Here is a 26,708-nt window from a genome sequence, read left to right as displayed (position 1 = left end):
AGTAGCGCTTTTATTTAAATAAACAAGTTGTTTGAGCTGAAGATTTCAATTACTCGTCACCAATTTTTGTGAATATTATTTCAGAAAATTTAGCTTTTCACTTGTTTCTTTAGGTAAGCAGTTTCGTTATTTGATTTTAATGATTCATGGAGACCATGACCCGAATGCAGCTCTTTATTGAACATACTATTGTGACAGGTAGGTTTGGAAACCTGCTTGAAACTTGTTTGCATTGTTACCACTCAGTTGAGACCCGAGTTAAAACCGGATTCTTACAGGTTTTGGGATCTTGTACAGTTCGACAACCTGATGAGGCACCAAAGAAAAGACACAAGCAGTTCCAGCAGCTTGCAGAGTTCAGTGACACGAAGTAGAGTTTAGTGACATGAAAGTAAATAAGTACGTAACCGAATAATAATACCATGGAAGCGCATTAAAGAAACGTTAAAATCAAGGATTGCGTAGCTGCAGTTGGGGACTATCCCCTCCTTTCACCCCAAAAACTTGTCATCCCCTCAAAATCGTGCTCCTCACACAGAGGCCTGGAAACAAGGATAGTTGTTAGTTCACTTCGTCCAAAGAGAGGAAGGCAGAAATGACTTCCCAGAGGAACGAACAAGAGAACTTGCGGACTTCGATTTTCTCGATCGAATTATCTAAAGGTCCGCGCTCTCCTCCTATGAGAAAAGGAACAGCCTTCACAGTGAAACTGGATGGATCATTTTCAACCTATTTGATGACTAGTTGCTCAGTGGTTGAACGAAGTGGAGCAACTTCCTCAAGCAGGCTAACTTGTAAGCGATTTGGTCAGTCTCTTCCGGAGGAGAAACATCCTATAAACCCAGATTCAGCAGAATCTATAAAAATGGAAGAATTCTGCTTTATTCCTTACGAATCGCCTTCGAACTTAAAATTAATCAGCGCCGATAAGCTGTGCAAAGAGGGAGAAATGATGACGCGGAAGTCTACTTGCAAATCATTTACATTCTTAGGAAATTCCTTCACCATCATGACTTGGGAATTCAAAAATGATGAAGAGACTTATGTTTTAACCGGAATTGATTCTGATGTGGAACTTGTTGCGAGTTCTTGCAGGGGATCGCCTGTAGTTTCCATCGACGATATACGGACGGTTATTGGAGTGGTGACCTGCTCGTCAAACGGAGACCTTGAATTGCTCTTCCTCGAAGCAAACTCTCTACGTGAAATAGAAGGTAGGGATGTGCTTTAATGTAATTCTTAATGTTAATTCTTAGGGAAAATCCCCCTTTGAAATTTCCTGTGAGGTCTTCAGTGACAATGAAATATATGGTTTGAATTTTTGGTTCCTTCGACCTCAATCCATCCTCCCCAGTCAGTGTGATGCTTGGCTGGCTGGCGGTGAAGGTACGTTAGTTGTAAACTTACGGTCGTTCTTTGACTTTTGTATGCAACAACATTAATCGAGAACAGAGAGTCACACTTATCTGAAGGCTTCTCTCAAAATGGTTCAGGTAGCGGTACAAAATTTTCGCCTACTTGCAGGGAAAAACAAATGCAACATAAGTTATGGTTAAAAGCAACTGGAACGAATTTTGAAGTTTTGAAGTTAAGTAGCCTACTTAAAAACTATCTAGTGTTTGGCTAATAAATTTACAATATTGGGATAATTTTATCAAAACTTATCAAAACCATGCTGACTTCATCGATGATTATCATTCTAGGACAACTTAAAGCCAGATGTTCAGATGACAGTGGAATTGATGTTACAGACTCTCCCTTAATTGTACGTGGTCCACCATCATCTGCGTCTGCCCGTCATCAACAAAATACACATCCAGGTACAGTTTTCGCTGTGCTAGTAGAGCTAAGTTTACGATCACACACTTAATGAATTCAGTGAATGATTTTAGTTAAGCTATACTGAAAAAGTCAATATCACGGAAGGAAAACGACAAAAGACAGTGAAACGAAATTGCAAATGAAAATATTCGTGGTCTCATCACTGGTGATGAGGAACGGTTACGTCTTTGAAATTGTGTAATATATATATATATATATATATATATATATATATATATATATATATATATATATATATATATATATATATATGGGTTAATTCGTCCAAATATACTCCAGTTATTTACGTAAATATGACCAGTTCAGTTGGGCCTAAATTATTCTCCTCCCTGAGCCTTTTTTACACAGTCTTAACCTTGAGAAATAGTATTTCATTGCGAGTTTTATTGAGCTAGACAAATAACACTCTGGGATCTATTCGTAAACAGAAACCAAAGCAGAGAGAAGTTTTTTTTATTTTGATTGTATTGAAAAATGTTAAGATTGATTTTAACGCTGAGATAGTAGATTTAGATCTTAAGCTCGTGTCAAATGACTTTGATGTTGGTAGAGTGCCTAAAGAAAGTTTACAGATCACTCTTTTTTGCTTTTGGCTTACAAAATCCTCGAGATGTGTATTTATGCAGCAACATAAGGCAGTTTAATTGATATGAAGTGCATACAAATGCTTTGGGTTTGTAGATGTACAAAAAGATAATTGACCAATCAGACTGTATGATACCTTATCTATATTGTAAATGCTTACACATCAAGATGACTATCAAAATATTGAAGCTTATATCTGCAATTAGACCTATAGGGGTATTAAAATGAAACTAAATTTTTATATCACATTTAATTTGTGGCAACCCAGCAAACAGAAATCTTAATTTCCCTTTAGTATGCAAAATAGTTTTCAGATCTGATATTTTAAAAATACAAGGACTGTGGTGGTTCAGATTTGTTAACAGTGAATAATATTCTTACAATTATATTCTTGTTACAGTAAATATGTGCCATAACATTCAGGAACTATATTCATGCTCAAATAACAGTTAAAAATATACTTACAACTTTTGTTGTCCATACAGCTACATTCTTGTGAATAAATTGTGCTTGCTTGATTTGAAGGAAACCTGGTAGTTAATTTCTAGCACCCATGTAATTGTTCTTAGTAATTTAAACTTAGTAATTACTGTCTTTATACATACCAATACACAGAAGATACTGGAACTAATGCCCAAACATCATCTGAAGGTTTAGAAAAACGTCTATCACATGTGTCAGTTCAGGGTAAGTATTTCACATGTATTTCTTACAAGGACACTGATCCTCCATTAGAGATTTTTTCAACTGAGCTACCTGCAGATTTAGCAATTTGGTAGTGTTTGATATGTATGCATTTCTTAGAAGAAGACTGGTCTTTCATCACAGATTTTCTGTAACTGCGCTACCTGCTGATTTATTTAGCATATAAGTGGTGGTATTTGATCTGTTCCCCTTTTAGGATTTGAATAGGTCACAGAGAACCTGGAAAGTCTCAGAATTTCATTGTATTATCAACTAGGCTTGGGAAGTCATGGAATTGCAGTTTTGGTCATGGAATATCAAGGGAAATGTCTTTCTGTGAACTTCAAATTTTGTCTATGGAAATCCTTTACTTTGTACAATTGTTGTCACTCCCCTGACACTTATTGAAAGCAAGGTTTTCCTGTAGCTAAAGAATTAAATAAATGATACAATTAATTTAACACAGGATTTTTCTTGACATCTAGAGACAACTCCACATATAACACAGACTTCCTCCCATGAAAGTAAACCTGAAAAGATCAGATGCATTTGGGATGAACAGGTGCCATCTTTGAAATCTTCTCAAGATTTGATGAATGATTTGAAGTTACATCTGGACCCAAAGAGGGATCTTGGTGGAGATTATTGTTCATTAGCAAGTGCATTTGGAAAAAACATGAAGTATATATGGTATTTGGATTCAAGACCAAGTCCTGTTGAACATTTGATACGAGATTACTGTCCGACTTTAAGACAGCTTGAAAGGGCATTAATTAGTCCTATGGTCAACCGAGGAGATGTTTCAGACATAGTTAAGGAGTGGGTTGAAAAAGAGGGTTGTCACTGTGAAGAATGTGGTAGTATTCGTTAGGGTTTGATCTAATTTGCAGGTGTTATTTCTTTCTACTTATTTCCAAGATTGTACAGTTTGCCTGTGGGTAAGTAAACCACATTTTTTGATAAAGTGGAACACTAGATTTCTTCTGGAATCACAGGAAATTACACCAGTCCTATAGATAAGGCCAAATTGATATTTCCAAAGTTGACAGTTTTGCCACTTGAAAGTGGAAGTTGCCGAATTAAGCAAGGAAAAGGTACTTTATGACCAATTATCCATTTAACCCACAATGTTGTCAGTAATAATTAAAACATTTAACTGCTAGTCAAAATAGTTTTACAAACTTAAACAAATGATTGAAAAGAAATAAGTGCAGTAAGAAGTTAGTATTTGTGATAGCCTTTGGGACTGGTTATCATTTCACAGGTGTCAAAACTCAACTTTAGCTCCTGTAGAGTTTAACAGATAAAATGATTGCTAAAAAGTAGATACGATAAAGATGATTACTGATACAGTGATATCTGTCCTTGAGAAGGATATTCCCAATGTTGGAAAAACCAGGAAATCACTTCCTTTTCATCTAACATACATGTTGTCACTGTACCTTTAAACCTAATAGATATTTGATTTACCTTACTGACCAAAGTAGAGGTGAATAGTGGTGGATATTTACCGAGCTGAGAAGCAGCAAGGTGAATATCAACCCCTTTCTCCAACACTTGGGCGAATAATTGTATTAGTATATACCACACAGATACCAAAAAGTTAGTTTTAATAATTTCTTTCAATATACTGATGCATTGCCTTACTTTTTACTTGCAAAAATTTGTCAAAACTGTGGCCAGTGCAGTTGCAGAGCTCAAAGTATAGATGAAAAACAACAATGCAAGGGATAATGATAAATGTAATTTTTTAGTGTCTTTAAAAGATGAAGCAAGGTGTAGCTTATGTTTAATCCACTTTATCTTTAACAGATGTCTAGAAATATGCTGCACTATTGGTGTTTTTAGGCATGTATTTTTGCTAAGTATTTATAGTTCTATACTTATTTTATTCTCTGTAAATTAGGAATGAGGGTAAATATTGTTGTGAAACTATTAAAAATTATCTAGTCAGTACCTAAATATTTTTAAATTCAATGGAGTTTTTTTTTTATTCTGGCAGTAAGTGAATAAGTTCAGTACTGCTCATCTGTTTACTTTGTGGCTCGCCAAAACCACTGCTAGCAGAAACTATTAGAAAGTAATTGCTTTTAGTAAAGTAACCAAGACACTGTATCTTCAGAGTAGTCACTTAATATGGTGAACCAGAAAACTGACTCATATTAGGTAGCAATCACGGCAAACAAAGTTTTCAGTTGTTGTAATTGTTGTTTTTTGTAATGATAGCATAACAATCTTCTTAGGTTGTTGGGTGGAACTCTCAAAAATATTTTATGTGCTTTATGCATCAATCAATTTGATGCTTCAAATTGAAAAAAGGACATGGTCAGTTTTACCAACAAGAAGAGATCTCAACACAAAGATGAACTGTAACACTAAACTTTATTATTCACAAAATATTTTTTTTTCTTCATAACAAATAGTTTGATAGAAGTCTCTCAAAAAATAATTTTGTCATACCAATGTGATGGTCTGAAAGATTCCCTATCAAACAAATCTTGTGGTAACTGTAACAGTATAAAATAAATATCTCAATTGGGATAGATTTTTCAATATTTTTTAAAGTATCTTTGCAAATAGAAACATACATCTCAGAATTATATTATCATAACATCGGTTAACACAATGCAACAAGAACTACTATAATGGCAGTTTTATAATTTGTGTGAGAAGGCCTCTGACCACTATGAATGTAAATATCAATTCACTGAATGTTAATCGCTGACAGATACTAAAATGTGTCAAAAGGACAAGTATTGTTGAGATCAGTAGCTGAGAGGAAGCATTTCTGTCCTTTTCCTTTATAGTGCTTTAACACCCAAGATCTGATTGTTAATCCTCCCTTCAAGCTGCTACACATTTAGTTGTAAATAAGTCATGAGAATTTGATCAAAGATCAAGATAACTTCTACCTGGTAAGTTTCAGTATTCTCATTACCTGTTTGCTGGATAGTGTTCAGATATTATAGGGAGAAGATACAAGTGTTTAATATTTTGGTCTGATTCTTTCACTGCTGTCTTGCCACCTAATAAATTACCATGAGTTTACCAAACTGAATTGTTTTCAATGTATCACATGCATAATTTGTCCAGAGCCAGATGGGTATCAAAATATTGTGACATCAGTTAGTTACCTATTTCCCACATGGGTTGATAGAAAGAATGGTTTTAATTAAGTGGACAGGCTCCATTGTGTAGTTTCTCCTAAGAAACAAATGGCGGACTAAAATACATCTTGGTAATCAAAACGTGAACTTTAAATGAAGAATAAGGTACAACAATAAGTACCACATCAACAACAGCCATAGCAAAGCTTTGTTGGTTGCATGTGCAACACAGATATACAACAAACATCTTATGTAGCCCCTTCATTAAGGGATGTTTTTGGTCAAACACACTTGCAAAAGTAAGCATGCTGTAGGGTTTGCTGAGCAGTCAGTCGGTCAAAATCATCTGTGTCAAGCAAGTCACCAAGAACAGCCAACAGATCTGCATCCTGCCACAAAATAGAGCACATGATCACTCAGGAAACTCCTCCTCTCTTCATGACACACCCAATGTTCTGGTAAGGGAGAGAGAGTGTTGCATGACCACAACAAAAAGTGGCTGCAAAGGAGACTGCATAAAAAGACAGGAAATCATGCAGGAAAATAGGGCAGTTCATCCAAGTTTGGGAGAAAGATCTTTGGTGCTCTAAAGGAGTACCTCTGATGGCACCTCATATTTGTGGGATGTTTTGGGGTTCATCAAGAAATTTTCATGCCCGAGCAATGAAAAAAATGCTATAAACCTAACACAATCAGAGGAATCAAGTGAAGCATCTATGAAAGAATTACATTAAATTTTGAAAAGATAAAATCGCAAGAAATTAATGGGATGTAGAAGGCATTTTAGGTCAGTATTAAAAATCAAGATTCTACAATAATGTTTACTTTAATATTTACAAACCTCAGTCAACTGAGAGAATTTTGTTGTGGAATCCTTATTGGGAAAATTCATCTGCAATGAAGACAACATAAGTGCTCCAATTAATTTATAAGTTTGCTCCCTCAACTTAAAAAACTATACTTGTTCATAACAAAACAAAATTTAACACCAACAGGCGGCCTAATTGTATTTTGAGGTCACTCCCAGGAGTGATCAAGAAGGAATTTCTCCTCTTGATATGAATAAATACACTTTCAATGAGAGGGAGACAAAATATCAACTAAGGAATATTTTCTGATGGAAAACAAAAAATCTCTGAGATAAAATTACAAGAAAAGGTTAGCACACTGTGCAGAGAATTGATAAGCAGAACTTGAGTGAAACAGGCTGAATGGTCATTGAAAGGTTGACTGAAAGGCTGAAGGCACTGGCTACTTTTTCTGTAGAAGATTTGTTGCTGCTTTCAAAATCTTATCAAAAAGAGATTAAAATGGCTTTTAACGAATGAACTTCCTTAACAAAGGAAACATAACATTTTGTTGTGTGAGCATCTTGATTTTGAGGAAAACATTTAAAGCTGTCAGGAGATTAAGAAAGAATGCTCACAACATTTTAAACTAACCTTCACAATTAACTCTCCAAATAATTTCATATCTTGTGATGGGCTAGATTGCTTGAAAAAAGAATTTTTAATGAAATAAAACAATTAGTAAATCAAGAAAGTCCCTGGCAACCTTGCCTTAAAGGTGTGACTATTACAAGTACATGTGGGAGTGTATCACTTCTTAAATCAAGCCAACCTGATACCAAGATACACACTGTTCCTTGGGTATTAGGTGTTGCACAAAGTTCTGCGGTTAATGTGCACAATTCTCCTGCTAGATTCCAACAATATTAACCATGTTTTGATTCATATGTGGAGAATAATTCTCTCATTTCTTTGTACTGTTCTTCTCCCACTAATTTCTGAACATCATCACTTTTTTCTAATGAGAGAACAATTCAACCATGCATTACACTTGGTAGGGAAGGCACAAGAGCTTAGTGTAAAACAAAATGACTGCCCTTAGCTTTCTCACTTTGAAAGACCAAAAGCCTATATTCAATTACACAGGGCTAGTGTTTATGTCACAAATGAAAGATTGTATGTAACCCTGTTTTGTTGACTATTCTTTATTTAAAATTCTACACCACAAATTATCAAATACATGCAAATTGAGTTGATAAGCATGTTGTCACCATGAGACAAAATTTAATGCTTTCATGCAACTGTGAAATATATCAATATTAATAAGCAAATACTTACTGTATTAATAAATGGGTAAAAATCTAGGACTCCTCTGTACTCTCCAGACCTTTTCTCAACAAATACACTTTGGAGGTGTATACAACCATGGAAAATGTTTTGTGAGTGCAGTGAATTAAGAGCCTCAAGTATGTCCCTCAGAACCAAAGAAATACCCTGCAAGTACAGATGCACAAGACATACAGTGCCGTAACAAATAATACTGTTATTAGTTATATGTTATCATAATAATAATACATGGAAATCACCTCAAATAAAATGTGGAGTTTTTCTTCATTCCTGAAATGAACTTAGAGTCCTTTTACAATATCAATATAGCATCTATATATCAGACTGAAAATTAAATTAAGCAATGCCATTTTTTCTCTCAAGGAGACAATAACATGTCTGTTAAAAATAACATTGATCAAGAAAGACAGTCCTTTGAGTATCACATGCTTTTTGTTTCATTCTCTTCTGACAATGGCCCCTTCAAGTAAACCTGCCACCTTTCTGACACCTAACAAGTATTTATATAGTTGGGGTAGTACATGACTTGAGAGCGATCTCCCTTTTAGCACTGACATATTTTGTGTTTACCTCAGGTGAACACTCTTGTAAAGCTATCCACTCTTTAGCACTCATCAAGAGAGGCATTTGGACAAATGCCCTGTTTCCCTGTAATAGAAAAAATATTACAGCTAGTATATATAAGAAATGCTAACACTAATTGACTTCCAATATCAAAACAGCCCCAGGTGAGAGGGAAATTTCCAAAGGATGGTTCATAGTCAAGCATATTTAAATGGCTTACTTTACTTCACTACGAGAAGGTCTAAGAAAATAGTCACCTTCCACCACAAAAGCAAAACTATAAACTGAATGCTGCTTCTTTTGACTTCAAGTTTTAAGAGGCTCCTTGTAATATAGTTCTCAGCTCTGACTGGCTGCCATAATGACTTTAACTTTTGCTTGAGACATTCATTCACAATGCTCCCTAAAAGGGTTGTGTCACCTAGAATCATTGTTGCTGTGTTAACAATAACTACTGATGTAATCATGATCAGAGAAGTTTCCATTGGTAAATAATGCTAATTATTGGGAGAATCATACTCAGTTGTGATTATTTTTATATAAAAAGGGCAAAGATTACAAAAATGAAACACACTTCTTGAGCAGTGACTTTCTCAAGAATACAAAAGGCACCATAACAGTTTGTTTTCACTGCATTTCCCTGAATTTAAAGTAAAATGCGTAAATTTAAAATTTAAATTTTGTTTGGTTCCTAAGAGGATGATTAACATCAGAATGAAAAATACCAACTAGGTAACACTACTGCAAAAACAGTCACTACTATTTCATGCACTTTAGGCAGTTTAAATGTTCTCATTCCAAAGTTCCACAAAGGAATTTCCCAGTTCTCTATGCCAACTTGTACCTTAGCAAAGAAAGCATCCAGCTGCATAAGGTAAGGGTTCTTTACACTGCTGAAGTGAACAGCATTTTTCTTGAGAGTTTCTATGTCCCCCACTTCTCTGTCAACACTTAGCTCCTACCAAATAAAGACATGGGATTAGTTTCCAGTCAAAACCCAAAGAGAAGTTGGGATTTATTCATCTGAACATTTGCCATAACCAAAAACTGTGAATGATAATTGAGGGGCAATCCTTTCCATCTATATGAGTGCAAATTACCTTCAATATACAAGGTCTTCCAGCAAATTCTGTCTTGATTACAGAGCACTTATCATGACTAACAGATGGTACACTATCATGGTGTGGATAATGTTCTAACTCTCTTCCTGGTTTTACCAGTCCATTAGAAGCCTGATAATTTAAAAAAAGACTCAATCAAATCAATCATCAGTCTCAACTTTCAAAATTTTACTTTTTGCAACAAACTCAAAACAGAATCAGTCTGTATTTTCAGGGTTATGTTTAGTTGGAAACTCTTTGGTGTATTATATCACTGTGCCAATCTGTGACATTTGGACATTTGTAGATGAAGATCAAAACCAATGTGGCAGACATCACAAGAGATGTGAATTGTTTCACAAGATTCAAAACAAAAAATTCTGTGATTTGTGATTGATATGGAGGATTTCAGTCCATTTGGTTTTTTCTTCCTCTCTTGTAAATGGCATTTTAATTCCTAGTTTCATGCAATAAAACTGCAAGTAAGTGGTTCTAAATCTCAAAGTTGGCTTTTTATCTAAGGGCACAGCTATTAGTTAATTTTTGTTAAAAATGCTATTGCATGTTATGATTATTATAACTAAAAACCAAAGAATCTCACTTATCACAAACTAATACAAAAGAGCTCTCAAATATTTGTCTTGTATTTGACAAATAAACCTCATATGATTGCAGTTTCCACTGTTGATTACAAATAAAATGTGATTTAATTGAAAAAATAACACTAGTTACCAGATAATCTGATATTCCCAGTTCAGGATGAGCTATTGGGAGTTCAGGAAAGTGGTGTGAAGCAGCCTTGGCTACATCAGCCTGTCAGGAAGAAAAAATTACATTATTAGTCTCATACTCATTATTGGTAACACTTTCACCCTCAATGAGCTAATTTTTTCTTACACAAGTCACCCCTAAATCAAACATCAGTGTCATGAGAACAAAGGAAAACATTCTTATTGTCATTGCAATTTGAGAAAAGATCCATTTTTGTACTCATTGACCTAACTAAAGTTGAAAATATTATGATAAGGAGCTAAAAAATGGTCAGCCTATGAAAGGGAAACTACTGCTAAACCACTAAGGGACATATACACCACTATGGACATTTGTCAAACAGTCATTAACGTTATGCAGAATTAAGATGGACAGAGTGATACTGCAGAATCACCATTCATTTATAGTTTTTACAGTAGCCAATAGTCATTAGTATTACTTTTATGAGTATTTGAGTGTGTTTGAGTGTGGGCATGCTTGTGTATGTATCTGAGGGTGAGAGTGGGTGAATAAGTATGGGTGCCTCACCAACCTAGATAATTGATTGTATTTATTTAAAATATCTAAGAACTTAGGCAAGCCCTTTTGTTTTGTTTTGTTTTTTTTGGGATTTCTTGCACCCTTATTTAATTAGTTTACTTCTGTATTTTAACTTCATAACCTTGTAAATAGTAGGTCAAATAAAGATTGTCTCCTGTCTCAGAAGTATAGTATGCAACCCTAGCTGCACCAATTTTAATTGCTCTCAGACTGTAAATGCTGTCCATTAATTCTCTGCAAGTTTAGATACAGACATACAACCTTACATCCTCATGTCCCTCCCATTATCCTGATTGTCAATGTGTTAGAGACTTGAATAATTATGCCTGAGCAAGTCAGTGCTCAGTTGTAAAAGAATGTGATGATAGTCATTGCAATAACCCATAGGTGACTTTTGACAGCTGAGCCATAAAATAATACCCCCTCATTCTACATGGAATAGACTCAAAATGCCACTTTATTAACCTTGGGGGAGATTCTGGTATAAATCCATGGAAACAAGGAGTTTCTCATCAGTATCCTGCATACTTACCAAAAAATTACTTTCATCCTCAAAACTTTGGTGAAGTTTTAAATAAATTTCAGAAATGTCTTTTTCCACCTATGAAGAAACAAATGCTTCAGTAAAAACATGGGAAAAAAGATGAAATTGTTCCCCATCATCAGTCATGAACACACAGTCCAAGTGTTGTACAATTTTACACAAAAAATTCAATCATAACTACCTTTTGGAGATCTTCAGAAGTTTCTGGCTCATCTCCCTACACACCAAACAAACAATTCAATCCAAAATCTGCTCGTTAATAACACTTCAATGAATTTCTCACCACCTATGCATTAAATGAGTCATCACTACTCCCGATGAAAGAGAATTGCAGAGAGATATTGACCTTCAACTTTCATTTAAGTTGAAATATCGATGCCCTCCCAGACAAAACAACATGATTAAATTCCTGCTTCCCTTAAAAAATAACATATTTAATTTATAACACAACTGAATGATAAATGTTCTGTGGTTGGTTGTTGTTGATGATCTATCAAAGTACAGATGTTTGTTTGTTTGGTGACAGTGCACAGGTACAAAAGAATTTAAAGGTTATTCTGAATTAAGCAATCACAAGCAACAATAAAGTCAAAAGGAGCTGTGCATCAAGACAAAAAACAAGACACCAAGAAAAAAATTATGAGCATCCTTAAAGACCCTAACTAGGAGCAAATGGCTGTAAATGAAATATTGAAGAGCTTTTCTCCCCATGGCATAAGCCCACAGATTCCATTCTGCCATGTGTCATTGACAAACCAGTGTGAGGCTTGTGTGCCATTCTACTTCATCAGTGAACTATAAATCAATATATTGCACAAGGCAAAATTATTTCATTTTCTTGAGCTGATCAACTATGCACTAGCTATTGCTCTCTATCAAACCAACCTCTTCCAAGTCTTTCTTGTCTGCCAGCCTATGCCGCAGTCTTGAGCGAAGGGTTTTGATACTTCTTTTTATTTCGATGACTTTCTTTATGTCAGGCTTGGTTTCCAGCCATGAACCCATATCAGTCTGTTAATTTTATATCAGCAAATAAGTCAGAATAACACTGAAAGAGCTATATCAAAATTATGAGTATTCCAAATTTCATTCCAATTTTATAAAACCCTTATTGACATGTTTCATAGTGATTAATTTTCTGCACAACTGACTATTTCTATTCTAGTTAACTTCCTTTTCTAGCATAGAAAACTATTTGAAGGAGCTAATTCCTTAATGACGAGAGTCAATAAGTATTTTGTTCAAAATAATGTTATTTACTAAGGCCATAATGCAAATATCAAATTAAAATGTCTGAAAAAAAAAAAGGGGTTTCTTGACCCTTAGAAGGACAACCCAAGCAAATTAAGCTATGTTGAAAACTAAACTGTATAAACATCTGCACTAAAAAGAAATGGGAAAAGCTGATACTGTATCTGCATAGAAAAACACTGCCATTGTCAATCTCACTTCAGTACGCCTCTTATTTCTGTAATTTTCATTTATGTTTTTGATGTGTTGGTAAAGGTAAAGAATCCTATCCTACCAATGCATCAGCAGACACACTACTGATGCGTTGGTGAGATTGAATGCATAAGACCAACCTCACTGGCATAAAAATCCAAATCCCTGCCATTTTGAGAACCAAATACTAATACCTAGGTCTTGTCCTAGTTTTTTTTTGTTTTGCTTTTTTTTAAGGGTTAGATACTGAGGGAGTTAGCATGTTAAGCATGGGTAAGATCAACCAATGCATCGGCCGACACACAACTGAAGCGTTGGTAAGATCGACCACACAAGAAAAGGAACTCTAAATCACTGCCATTTTGAGGATGAAACACTAGCTAATGTTGGAAGCAAGACCAACCTTGTTGGAAAAGAAATCTAAATCAGCACCATTTTGAGAATGAAATGCTAGTTAACTAGGTCTTTCCTTCTAGGAAAAATATAGGAAATGTTCATCTTATGCTCAGTCAGAATAAGTAACTGAGAGGGCACTGGGTTCCAAAAACACAACAAACAAGATGGTGGCCAAAAGGAAATTATTCATTTTCATATCATGAGTGAAAGTTTCCCAAAGAAGACATTACAGATAAGTGTGGAAAAGGAAGGTTCAGCATTGCTTTACATAAATAAGGCTCAAACAAAGTCACCAACACACCACTGACGCATCTTGTAGGTTAGAAGGATAAACAGTGGCCAACATGTCGGTAGGATTGGATTTTTACTTTCATTGGTGTGTTTTTGTTTAAAATTTAGTCCGTTGTAGGTTAATATCATATAAGAATATTTTGTTCTGAGGTATGGACTGTACATTTTGATTGTTGTTATTTATGTAAATTGAGTAAATTACATGTGGTCAATAGCATATCCTACTAAACTGTGTTAGGAGAAAACATTTGCAAAGAAATAACAAACAAACAATTAAACTACAAGAAGTCTGAAACTTAACAAGTTATCTAGTAATTATTTATCTGTGTTAAAACTATATTTGGCCTATAAAACTAACCTGCAGACCTTTGTAATTTATCACCAAATTGTCCCTGTAGAACATGATAGACAACAAGAGACAATTCCAAGTAATTGACTATAACCTGCTCATAAATAAACTTTTAATTTACTTAATAGATCTATAAGCACAAGGTTCCATGATATGATAGAAGTTGTGGGGTTTATTATCCAATTCTTTATGGCAATTATGTCTTTGGTGTAAAATGATTTAAGTGGAAGAATTATTTGGAATGAGCCTAGCCTCTTAAGTGCCTTTTTTTAATGCAATACCAACAGCCCTGAGTATTGTAAGATGGAATACAAGACTATTTGAAAGGAGAATTTACAAGTTAATCAGATCACTTACATATAAGGCTATTTCATGCCCCCTTAAGTTCAACAGAAAGAAGAAATTATTGCTATAAATAGAACCACAAAACCTACCAACTTTCAAAACTAAGTGTAGAGTAGTTCAGACTGATATATCACTTTACACAATAAACTGAATGATATCACACTTGCATTGATATTTACTTAACCCTTTAACTCCCATGAGTGACCAAGACTGAATTTCTCCTTACAATATCAACACACTATCAACCAGATAAGTGATGAGAACAGAGAAAAATATCCATTTGGGGATAATTAGTTGATCCAACCCTAAATTCTCTGAACTAACATTATGAGAATTGTACGGTTGACAATATGAAGAATTACAATTTTCATCTGGGAGTTAAAGGGTTTAAATGATCTACTGGAGGACAGAGGCATTAAAGATGTCACCAGTAACATTTTTGCTGCTTTATCATATAACACAAATTAGTTTCATGTTACAAGTTTATTCAGCAATAGATTACAGAAAATGTCAAAATGTGGTAAGAACATCAGTGACACACTCACCATGCCTAGTGTGCCTCTTTAGTTCTACAGAACATTCTTTCATTATCTGTGATCTATTACTAAACAGAAGTACTGCAACATGGGAAATATTTGTTAGACACCTTTCAATAAGTCAGCATGTAAACCAGTGAAGACTCTACAAGATAAATGTACTTCTTTTTCCCCAAAGAGTTTACCTCAGTTCCTGAATTTCCTGCAACTCTTTATTTAGTTCACCAATAAGTGCTTTTATTGTCTGATCAACTAACTGCTGTGCCTCTTTATCCTCTGATACCTAAACATGTAAATCAATTTCAAAGTCCCCTTGAATTTAACCACTCACTTTTTTCCCAAAAATCTACTGTGAAAAAAAAAAATTCAAAGGTATGTGCCTCCTGCTTCAGCATTGTGTTACTGTTGCTAACATTGTTAGGAAGTCCATAACAATTTTGACAAAGATAGTTGATTGAAGGAATTATCTTATCAGTAATTACAACTGACAATAGTTATAGTACCTTAGACTTGTCCATTTCTTCGTGAATAGCTGAAGTCAAAGCATTGATCAATGTATCCATGTCATCAAACAAAAGGGAGGTACTGACAGCTTCACTGCTCTTTTGTAATACTACCAGAGCCTATTAACACAAATTAAATGAATGGAAAAATCATGAATACAACTTGCTGAAAAAGTCCAGATTGCCATATTTTTCTTTTGCCATATAGGGGTGCATTCATCATGTTCAACCCAACTTACCGACTGTAGATTGGACAGTGCTGTTACAAGGTCATCTGTACATTGGTTGACTTTCTGCCTTACATCTGCCATATCTTGATGGGTTCTCTCCTGTGATGGAATGCAGAATTACTCAATACTCTAAAATATAAACTTCAAGGGAGTTTTGTATTCAAGCAAATATGAAATAGACTTCTAAATTAAGCTAATTTAATTAAAGGAAATAAGAGTTAGAAAAACAAACAAACAGTGTAAGGTCCACACTTAACTTTATAGTGACAGGTAAATAAAGATCAAAGGCAAGCGTATCACAATCTCTATGGCATGCATTACCAGACTGGGAGTGTTTCTACTTCCTCAAAATGGGATGCCACACCCAATCCGTAACTTTTAATCCCCCCCTCCCCACCCCATGCCCCTCTGCAATTCTTCAAGTTTCCCTGACATTTTGCTAGTACCTATTCAGATCCCTTGGTAGAGACAGAGGCATATAGTGAGTGAAGTGTCTTGCCCCTCTCCACTCAAAAGTATACAATGATCTCAGTAGAAATATTAAAATCTATTGGTAAGTTTATCTGATTGACACCAATCAAAGAAACCATGGCCTGAGATTATAATCACTGGGGTATTATAAATTATTCCTTTCTTCCTCTCAGTGAATATTAGTTGAGCTTTAACTGATACTTAAATGTAGGTTTTATCAATACATACCACCCAATCCTCATAAGCTTTAACAGCCTCTTCTACAGCTAGATCACACTTTGTATTGGAGCTGGCTGGAAAGTTATAAATTCAAAATTTCTTACTTTCATCTTTTAATCAAAAATTTTACATCAGGTTATCCATGGGAGTCTTTCCTCATGGGTCCACTTGTGGGAAAACCTTTTTGAGCAACCTTTGCAATATTCTTACAACTGTCTCTTGATTGAGTTCTTTAATATCAAGCAAACTCTAAATGTGAATTAAATATCTTTTATTAACTAAGTCTGAGGTCTTTACTGAAAGTTTATGGCCAGAATGTGGAAAAAACAAGGTTCTGTAACTTAAAGTACGAACCAAAAGAAGTGAGGTTAGAAGATATCCATAAGAGATTAAAGCTCATTTGGCAACTAAAACAACCTTTTGAATTTCGCCAGCATTACACTGAAATATGGCCTGCTAAATTGAACAATAATAGTAAATGTACTAACTGAGAAACATAATTAAGTATGGTATTTCAACTGCTAAATATCCTAGGGATTGAATAATAATTAATATTTTCCACACTTTGGGGCAAACTGTCAATACCTCCTTGGTCTTGAAGCTGAACCAGTGCATCCTGAAAGAAAAAAAATGAATGTAAAATACTTCAATGTTTCCTTCCAGAAAATAATCCCATTCAACAACATAAAATAAATTGAAATCCAATGGTCTCATTACCTGTAAACATTTTTCTCTTTGTTGAAGAGGTAGCAAGTCCACTTCTTTACAAAATAAATCAATGCTATCAACAAACATCTGCCTTACTTCATCTCTCTTGGGTATCAAGTCAGCTGAAAACAATTTCTCCTACAGTCCACCAATACAAAACAAAATAAGTCTACAGAGGCTAACATAGTTCCACACTTATGAGATCAGAATATTGATGTCAATGTTATATCATGTGTGAAGTTGCATATGTATGATAATTGTTTTTTTCAAATTTCTCAGTTGTGAACTAAACTAGAAAATGTTGTAAATGTGTTCATGTCATTTTGTTACGCTTTATGGGAGGAGACCAAATAATCCATGATATTTAAAATGAACTTGCATCAGAGGCTTCAGTGTTCAATCCTATTATCTGACAAAGTTTTCACATGCACCATTTGCCAACTTTGCGAACAATGTGCTTTTTACCTTGTCTTCACAGTGCCGCAAATCATCTTGTGCTTGTTGAAGATTCTTTTCTAACTCCTGAACCTAAAGATTTGAAGAATCAAAACAGGTAACCCAAATTGGACATTAGAAAGGGTTTCATATATAAAGCTTGCTTACATGTAGCTGTGTTTCTCCAGATAATCAAACCTTGTCAATTTCTTTATACCTGTTGCAAAGACTTTAAATTCTTCAAATGAATCCTGTCATTTCTTGTCAAATCTATTGTTTCCTTGATCAGCTCTGAAGTCTTTCCATTAGCTGGAGCAGCATCTCTGCAAAAATAACTAGAAATTCCATGACAAAGAAGAGAAACTCATGAAAACATACATCACCCCCTTTCTGTGATCCTTGCTTCTTACCTCATTGCTTTAAGATCATGGACTTTGCCTACCAAATCTAACACCTACCAGAAAATTAATGAAACATTGCATCAGCTGAGTGTAAAGTATTCAGGTGTCTTTTGAAGATTATTTCAGAAGTAAAACCATTCTAAGAAATAAACTTTAATTTGACCATAAGCCTGTCAGATGCATGTAAATTAAGATTATACATATCCAATATTTGTCAAGGTAGTGGACTTGTAATTCAAATCTGCTTTAAGTTGATTAACAGAAAAGAAATCTTACCTACAGTCAACATTATTGAATCAGCTACTATAGATTTCTCATAACCACATTTGTCAAAAATTTTGTGAAACTCAAACCTTATGGCTGACAGCTTGTTCCATATTTTCCTTGTGTTTGGCTGCTTGAGCAGAATAATATTTTCGTAATTCATCAACAGCTTTTTCACCCTCCTTTAAGAAACAAACAAAACTAAATAAATATACACTCCAATTATTGATGGAGACTATATCATGAGCAAACCTTTAAATGATCACATAGCAAACAATCACCAAAATAAATGATAAGTGAACAGCAAAAGATATAGAATCAAAGCTTACTTTATACACTTTGATACGATTTCTCAACAACTGATTTTCTTTGGTCAATTCCTCCATTTCCTTACTTATGGCTTCACTGAGTGAGGTTCTGTGTATTGTAACAGATTTCATGATGAGAATTATTACAAAAAGGGAATCAGTATCAGACTATGAGCAACAAAATCCAGACTTATGCTAACTGTAAGTGATTTCTACCTTGGAGATAATGGAGGTGGACCATCCTAAGAGAAAAAAGAAGAAAAAAATTAACAGTTTTCCTACATGTATATAAATCTTCTTGACTATATTTTGAGGTAACATTGACGTGTGTGTGACAAAAGACCTCAAGAGTAAGCAGATTAGGTTACTAAGCCAACTTCTGAAATAGAACCCTACAGACAATACCTACATTTCAGCACACGCACAATTTTATAGTACCTGTTCAGCAAAAGTTGAAATAACAAGCCCATGCCTAATCAACTCTTCGGCGATATTTCCAATTCCCCCTTCAGAATCATCTCTCAGTTCTACTGCACAGGCCACTGAGGGGAAGGAGAGAAACACAACAAATGAAGTAAAAACCAATGGTTTTAACCAAATGCAGATAATAGACAATATACAACTTCAAGATTTTTTTAAAAAATGGACATTTTATACACAGGTAAATTTTGAAACCCTTGGGAAGAATATTTAAAATTTGAAATTATCTGATAAGCATACCATCTAAAGCCCTTCTTCGTTCTTTCAACTGTATGGTTAGGAACTTGCCATTGGTAAGATTATGTAGTATGTTTGAGCCCTGCAAAAAAGGAAACACTTTCAAAAATTTTAGAACAAGGCATTTTCAAACTGTCTTTGAAACCAAAAGGAAGGTAAACACAATAGATCATTCAAACAAAGAGAGAGAAATGAAGAAAACTTTTAAGAAAATCATGCCAACAGGCAACCACAGACACAGTAAAACAAGTGATCAAGTTAAACAATTGATTTAACTTTCACATTTTATTTGCAAAGAAGGAGAAATTAATTTTGCAGATAGCATGCGATAAAACAATAAAAGCATTCCTGGATTTCACTTGGCTCTCTTTGACAAAACATAAACTGCATAAATTCAGGTTCTTGTAGAAACTAAAACCCAAATAAAAAGACTTACTTTGTAATATTTTATAAAATGTTTAAAAGTTGAAAACAGTGATCTAAATCAAAATGTACCTCAACTAAAAGTTCTTCACTAGTTACTGCCACACCATAAAGGCAATACAGCTGGGCAAATGGAGCCGGTGAGAGAAAGTCATGCGACAGGAATACAATACTCCGCAGACTTATAACTTCAGTGTTACCAAAATCTACAAAATGTACCTTGATCTGAAAACAATTTCAATTTAAAAAACGTTTTTTCACCAACATGTGCTTTTGGCAAAAAACTGAAGAAGAGTCAAACTTTGTTTATTATTAACTATCAAACAGCATGGAGCACATGCATGAGAGCACTTGACAAGGGACATGTATGCAACAATGTATGCATGCAAGAAATCAAAACGTACATTAGACCTGTCACTACAGCCTGTAGTTACTTTCTAAACTAAGTGTAAAGCAGACAAACCTTTTGATCCTGTTCACTTAACTGGTGACAGTAGTCCTCAAAAGGAGACACTGTCATCAGAGACAGTGATAGACATTCATGCTTTTGACAACAGAAGCAGAAGTTACAGGAACTACAGTACTTGCTAAGTTTCAGTTTTACCCTATGTGGTTTCATTTATTCTATTGAGTTTAGTAACTCTAGCCTCTGAACAAGTAAGAACTAACTTACTGTGATTAGTTCAATTAATGCAGATCAAAGACAACTGAGCCCTTTTGATCAATGTAGACAAATTACAAGTTAAATTTCGCTTTTTATGGTAAGCAGAATATGATACCTTATCATCTTCAATAAGTTCCTTGACCCGGCAGCGATACCACTGTTGATCCTCCAGGTAAACTCCACCATAAATCTAAATGATAACACTAGTTAGAGGTACAAGTAGGACCAGAGAAAAATAAAATGTTGACTTTATCATTTGGCCAGCAACAACTTGGATATAATTTTCACCAGAAAGGACTCACAAAACCAGGTTTGCAACTGGAAAATGACAAATTTGCAAAGATTTCAATGTCACAGACCGGAAGATGATCTGAGTTCAAGAATCAAAGAATCAAAATGGAGATAAGCAAAACCATAGCAATTTCAGAGAAGACATCTCAAGTAGGAAAATTAGTTTCCAGGGCTGATAAAGACAAAGTTGTGCCCCACCTGTAGTTGTAATCACCACCTTCTACACACAGCACTTATCAATAATTTTCCCTCACATGTTGGGTTTTATTCAAGGATGATTTGATAGAAGTATTTCTCAATCACAACACCATCATTTGATCAAATCTGAATCATGATGCATTATTCTATTGAAAACAAGTTTCCTATGATTTCTTAAGTGCTATTTATTGTAGAGGCAAAAGTTCTTTATAGAACTCCTGATTAACACCTATCTGGGTTAGCACAAAGTTTACCTTGCCAATATGTGGCGTGGATTGTAGCAAAGGCTTGTTTCTACAGTAAATCTGAAGGTCACTGGTCATCTTCTCAATCACATGAGCTGTCTCAGCTTCCACTGCCTGAAAGAAAAAATGTTTGAAAGATGCAAGTACATGCTGAGATTTCATGTGTTTCTCCATACCAGATGCAAATAAAATGGATAGTACTTTTTCATAATCTTATCTAGGGAGCAATGTATTTTACAGGAATCATAATGATGATTACCAAAAATAAGGGGAAAAAAGTAGAGCAGCTGGTTCAGGTTTTATTATCACCACTTTCCAAAAAAAAAAATGGCCAGGATCTACACATCTAACGATACCAAAGCCGGGACGATCTGGGCTCAAGATAAGCTAAAATTTTTACAAATTTGAGCTGGCAAATCACCAAAAACTTTTTTACTTCTCTTTGTACTTATAACTGTCACTGCTTGTTGTGAATTCTTCAATCCCATTTATGTTCATACAAAGATGTTTTTAAGTAGATATTAAAATTTACAATTTTAAAATATACAGACAATGAGGTTGTGGACCTGGAAAAAATGCCTTGACCTATGGCCAGGTTTTGCACCCTGAAAGCAATAAATTCTTTAAAGTTGTTTCATGTTCTTCATTAACTTAAATAATACCCTAATCTTTTTATGATGAAAAATAAAATTAAGCTAGTGAGAAATCCTCATCAAAACATCACAATACATTTATGTCATATTAAGATGAACATCCTGATTAGAAGATATATACACTGTATACAACCTCATGACAAGATGTCAAATTCTAGTCAGGTTCAAATGTTCAGTACTTTTAGCAGAATTGTCTTTTGTATTTACTACCTGTGCCCAAAATCTAACAGGACTCTCCACATGGGTTATGAAAACTGGCTCCTGAGAAATGAACAACAAACTGATATCATTTTTTAATTCACTTAAACAAAACCACTTAGGTTTTTTTCTGCCACACTCTAAAAAGCACCACAGCCCTATAACCCTGTAATTACAACAACAGTAGTCTAAAGGTTATAAGTTGTTATAAGCAAAGCTGTTTGGGCTTATCCTGCCTTGTATAACATGCAGCATTGCAGAGTGGGCAAAATGCTAACCATAACAGGTTAGCTACACCCAATATTTCTCTGGTTTCTATGACAGCTTGCAAGTTAACAAAATATACAGGTACTCCTGGGTGGTCAGAGGCAATGGGAAAGAAAACCATTGTTTCTTGCTCAAGGATCACTAGATGGCTTGAGAGGCCAGTTCACATACTATGAGACACCATGCCTTTCAATACTATTACAACAGAGATGCCACTACAGTGTTCAATCAATAATCCTGTCTGTGGAGAGGAACAGTGATGTATGAAATCCAAGGATTAGGAGGCAGCACAAACCCAAAGTTGTTGATTAAGAAATCATCAAGTCTCCCTGACAACTTTGCAAAGGGATAGAGATACAATCCCTTAAAGAACTTCTTGGTGTACAGTACCTCAGTTAATCCACCACTCTCTTCTTTAGGAGTCAAAGGGGGAACATCAACACTGTCTGCAAGAAAAAAATATAAACTCAAATATGAAAGGAATTGAATCCATTGACTCTGAAACTGACCACCTGTAGTGAGTTAAAGTGTTGATGTCTGCATCCTGAATGAGATCTGATCTTTTACCAAATACAATATGCCCACACCAATCCTTTAAAACATGGAGAAAAGATCTTCCAAACCATATCACAATTGAAATGAAATGGACAAAAATTGCATTATTTGCCTTTCATCAATGTCACTTGTGATCGTAGTTGAGTTGATAATTCTCAGATCAAATAGGCACTTAATAAAAACAATAAATTGATCCACCTTCAAAAGAGCTTCCTCTTCTTTGTTTGAACTTTCCTGGCATTACATTGTTGTTACTAGACCAAGGGTTCATTGGACTGACTGGTGATTTTGGACTTCTGTGATAAAGGATCACAAAGACAAAAGACAATAAAGAAGTTACAAGCTATATATTGAATATAAATAAACAATAAAGAAGTTACAAGCTATATATTGAATATAAATAAACTGTATAAATACTTATTCAGAATGTGCATCTGTTATAAAAGCATGCAGCTCATAGAAGTTTCAAATTCTGATTTCATTTTGGTTGCAGTATGCTGAAGTCATACTGTACAGATTCAAAGTTGTCAAAGAAGTCAGACTTCACAATTCTCACGTCTTTTCGTTCAGCAAGGTCTGCATAAAGAAATGAGTTAGCAAGAGAGTGGTGTTAAGTGCCAAGAGAATATCTCCCAAGTGTGAAGAACAGTTTTAAACCTTAAAGTAACCACCATGTAATTTCTCATTACAGTATAATACTACAAAATCAATCATTAAGATAATGAAAACTAAAGAAATCATTGCCAACCAAAGAAGCTTTGATTGTTCAACAAATTCTCCTTTTCAGAACCAAAGGAAATTTATAAAGAAAAAGTATAGAGAATAAAGATAGTGATGTTAAGGAGTAAAGAGTTAAAAAAATAGCTCAGGCCATCAGGAATTTAGCCAAACAATCCTGAATAGTAGAGTAATCATTGATTAATGATGCTTAATTAACTAGTGATAGAGATATCGAATTTCCTTTATAATCTAGTGCGTGGCCTAGCGTCTCATCTTTTGTCAGATCCGGAGACGAGGCGTAATCTCTTATTCCTTCACGTTCTTTTCTCCAAACTCTTTCGTTCCTAATGGCACTCTCTGCGGGCGCACGTCCAAAACGCCGCTCCAAGAAGGTGTCTGATCCAGACTTTGTGTATGATTTTCCAACGGACTCGCTGTTTCATGACGCTCTCATTCTGGAGCAGAGCAATCCCGTTGACCCCGTTCTCTTCGAACAGTCGACCAAGTCAGAAGCTAGATCGTCTAAATCAAAAACCAGACCAGTTATAGTACCTGGAGCTTCTTCACCGCCATTCGTTCCTGACGCCGATACTAATCCTTCTCTTTCATTCGACCAGCAGCTTCAGTTGATCAAACTACAAAAGGAAAAGTTGGAGCTGGAGGTGAAAGTACTTGCCATGAGCCGCCAGGAACGCCCTCTCGAAAATTCATTCGCAGATCTCTCCATGCAAGACGCCAGAGTTGCTATTGTGCCAGGACGCAACAAGCGCAACATCGACTGGCCACAGGATTTTGTTCCGTCCATTCAAGGTGAATATGATAAGTTAGAACTGCCCGAGTTTGTTTCGGGTTTCTTGATTATGATCAAAACCTATGATTCTTCGCTAAAGGATGCCATGTTAGCTCATCTCGAGTTACTACTCACTAAAGCAATTAGTTATTTGTGGATTAGCGTTCGTGGTTTTCATAAATTTATCGCCAAACAGGTCGAACAGCGTCGTTCGGAATGGCAGGATTTTAAGTCTATCCAAGATCAAGCCACAACCTTTTTTCGCCATTCAGATTTATGAAATACACGACAGCGAATTGACAACCCGCGTCAACCCTCTAACAACGCATCCTCGGGTGATCGTCAACAGGCGGTTCCACCCACAGTTAAAAAAGCTTGCAAAACCTGGAATTACACTGGCTCTTGTGATTGCGATCCGCAAGATGAAGTTAATTACAAAGAACATCACCGCTGTCGAGTGTGCAAGGCGGATCACCCGATGCTTCATTGCTCAAAACGTCGCACACCAATCCCACCCCAATGACAACTAGGCCGAGTAATTCCAGACGAAATTTCCTCAGCGACCTCTTTGACCCGGAACGGAAATGGACATGAACATTTTAAAAGAAAAAGTATAGAGAATAAAGATAGTGATGTTAAGGAGTAAAGAGTTAAAAAAATAGCTCAGGCCATCAGGAATTTAGCCAAACAATCCTGAATAGTAGCTTGACAATTCCCCAATTTTTATTGCCATGTGAAACCTACTTTTCTATTTTTCTCATAATTAATATTAAGCTCTAGAGCCCTTTGTTTCACTGTAACTGCCCATTGCAGATGTATTTGAAATCTTCCTTACTGTGGTTGGCTTGACCTGAAATCTCCATTTGGACTAGCCCAAGAATTCTGTAATGATAAAAAATAATCATTTGCAAACAACTCAAGGAAACAAATTATAGATTTTTTTTTGTTCGACAATTAATTCTGTATGAATGGGAAAACACACAATAATCACGAGCATGTTAACCCACCAGACATAATGGTTGACTCAGTTAGATCCTACTTCAGATTTGTGGCACAAGCAAAGCTTTAGGAGTTTGGGGAGAGCATGCATCAATAGCTGACTGTCAAATCAATTGGAAAGGACTCTTGGGGAGGACAGTTCAATTTTCTTTCTTGGAATCACGGGGCCATTGGCTTTCAGTGCAATCTCTTAATGTTCTAATCATATTCTGCACAGTGTATCCACGAGGTTACCATAGTGTCACTTCGACTGGTCAACTTTCCTACCTCAACAATATTACATGTGGAATACTGCTTGCAATTTCCAGGCAGAATTCATTCATAGCGACAGGCCTCTATTCAATAAGTATCCCCCCTCTGATTAACCCGGTGTAAAACACCTACTTCATAAAAATATTACAAATTAACCATAGGAAATATTTAGGAAATTTACCTTATAAAACGAACGGAGTCTCGCACGATTTGAGATTTGTCAATTGCGACACGAAAAAGTCGTAAAAGCTAACGTTTAAGGTATTTTAAAATAATCCGCGATCAATTCAAGAACTAAAACTTTCTATCCAAAAATGTCATGGTTAAAATATACTGATATGTTTGTATTGCGCCTTCTACCTAGTGCTTCATTACGAGATGTAAGTTGTTACCCTCAGCGGCTGTCAAACTTTGACAGCTCGGAAAATTACTCCGAATCGGTCAATTACCTGACCTCTCTACAATTACAGATGACTAATCCAGCGAAAATCTATAATTTCCATCTTTAAAGAAAAATGCATGCGCGCTGACTGAGAAGGACTCGTCTTTACACGTGGACGGACTGGAATTTGCTAGATCTGTATCTCACCTCACTCCTTCCGAAAGGACGCAACTTCAGTGACATCGTTCCTGACTTCTGCTCCACATCCATCGCCTTTGAGAAAATAACACTAACCAGAAGATCTTCTTTGATTCCTTAAATTTCAACTCATAAACTTGAGTTGTCTTCAAATTTCAGAATTACGGGTAAAAAAGGAAAGTTTCACTTCACTACAGACGCAGCGAGCGGCGAGGTGCGTCAAATTCACACCTTCCCGCGCTCCCTGCACTCAACACGTGTTGGGCTCATTGACAAACATGTATATACATCATGTTTCCTTACACGACATATTCAGGGGATTCTTCGAAAAATCGCTGCCGACATCGCTGCCTTGATGATGACGATGTGCTAGATCTTTTTCTAG

At 35.4% G+C, this 26,708-nt stretch overlaps 2 protein-coding genes and 1 long non-coding RNA gene across 6 annotated transcripts; 2 read left to right on the top strand and 1 right to left on the bottom strand.

Moving 5' to 3' along the window:
• Positions 1-495: 495 nt before the first annotated feature.
• On the top strand, positions 496-6,022 carry LOC113685860 (uncharacterized). Of its 2 annotated transcripts, XM_027203434.2 has the most exons (4): positions 498-1,214; positions 1,704-1,820; positions 3,043-3,114; positions 3,597-6,022. In XM_027203434.2, the coding sequence occupies exons 1-4, from the start codon at positions 596-598 to the stop codon at positions 3,980-3,982; spliced, it is 1,194 nt and encodes a 397-aa protein (XP_027059235.2). In that variant the 5' UTR covers positions 498-595; the 3' UTR covers positions 3,983-6,022. The 2 variants fall into 2 exon arrangements, with proteins under 2 accessions (XP_089058039.1, XP_027059235.2); XM_089201913.1 differs by lacking the exon at positions 3,043-3,114 and having other exon boundaries at positions 496-1,214.
• Positions 5,477-26,672, bottom strand: LOC113685863 (serine/threonine-protein kinase 31-like). Of its 3 annotated transcripts, none has more exons than XM_089201905.1 (34): positions 26,333-26,672; positions 25,328-25,374; positions 23,181-23,278; positions 22,818-22,873; positions 22,173-22,223; positions 21,319-21,423; positions 20,691-20,765; positions 19,984-20,136; positions 19,492-19,570; positions 19,210-19,313; positions 18,988-19,013; positions 18,793-18,880; positions 18,553-18,645; positions 18,209-18,252; positions 18,016-18,121; positions 17,829-17,891; positions 17,373-17,501; positions 17,241-17,271; positions 16,665-16,729; positions 15,975-16,064; positions 15,736-15,855; positions 15,418-15,515; positions 14,361-14,394; positions 12,758-12,883; positions 12,054-12,089; positions 11,861-11,929; positions 10,750-10,830; positions 10,018-10,149; positions 9,762-9,875; positions 8,924-9,001; positions 8,345-8,500; positions 7,661-7,711; positions 7,060-7,110; positions 5,477-6,729 (listed from the first exon to the last, which is right to left on the bottom strand). In XM_089201905.1, exons 1-34 carry the CDS (start codon positions 26,393-26,395, stop codon positions 6,655-6,657), a joined length of 2,787 nt encoding a protein of 928 aa, XP_089058031.1. In that variant the 5' UTR covers positions 26,396-26,672; the 3' UTR covers positions 5,477-6,654. The 3 variants fall into 3 exon arrangements, with proteins under 3 accessions (XP_089058031.1, XP_089058033.1, XP_089058030.1); XM_089201907.1 differs by having other exon boundaries at positions 5,477-6,673; XM_089201904.1 differs by having other exon boundaries at positions 5,477-6,607.
• On the top strand, positions 13,840-16,933 carry LOC149049131 (uncharacterized). Its single transcript, XR_016185292.1, has 2 exons — positions 13,840-14,061; positions 15,944-16,933. It is a non-coding gene; the product is annotated as an uncharacterized LOC149049131 (long non-coding RNA).
• Positions 26,673-26,708: the final 36 nt, after the last annotated feature.

Source organism: Pocillopora damicornis, chromosome 3, assembly GCF_964200805.1.
Source record: "Pocillopora damicornis chromosome 3, jaPocDami1.2, whole genome shotgun sequence".
Taxonomy (NCBI): Eukaryota; Metazoa; Cnidaria; class Anthozoa; order Scleractinia; family Pocilloporidae; genus Pocillopora; species Pocillopora damicornis.
Note: the sequence above shows the minus strand (reverse complement) of the source record. Positions and strands in the feature narration are given on the sequence as shown.

Excerpts from the sequence above, each read along its gene's own strand:
- LOC113685860 (XM_027203434.2), top strand. The coding sequence starts at position 596 with ATGACTTCCCAGAGGAACGAACAAGAGAACTTGCGGACTTCGATTTTC. Across the intron at positions 1,215-1,703 it reads CTCTCTACGTGAAATAGAAG|GACAACTTAAAGCCAGATGT; the intron begins GTAGGGATGTGC and ends TTATCATTCTAG. Across the intron at positions 3,115-3,596 it reads ATCACATGTGTCAGTTCAGG|AGACAACTCCACATATAACA; the intron begins GTAAGTATTTCA and ends CTTGACATCTAG.
- LOC113685863 (XM_089201904.1), bottom strand. The coding sequence starts at position 26,395 with ATGGATGTGGAGCAGAAGTCAGGAACGATGTCACTGAAGTTGCGTCCT. Across the intron at positions 18,253-18,552 it reads AACAAGCTGTCAGCCATAAG|GTGTTAGATTTGGTAGGCAA; the intron begins GTTTGAGTTTCA and ends ATTTTCTGGTAG. Across the intron at positions 12,090-12,757 it reads ACAAGAAAGACTTGGAAGAG|GGAGATGAGCCAGAAACTTC; the intron begins GTTGGTTTGATA and ends TTTGGTGTGTAG.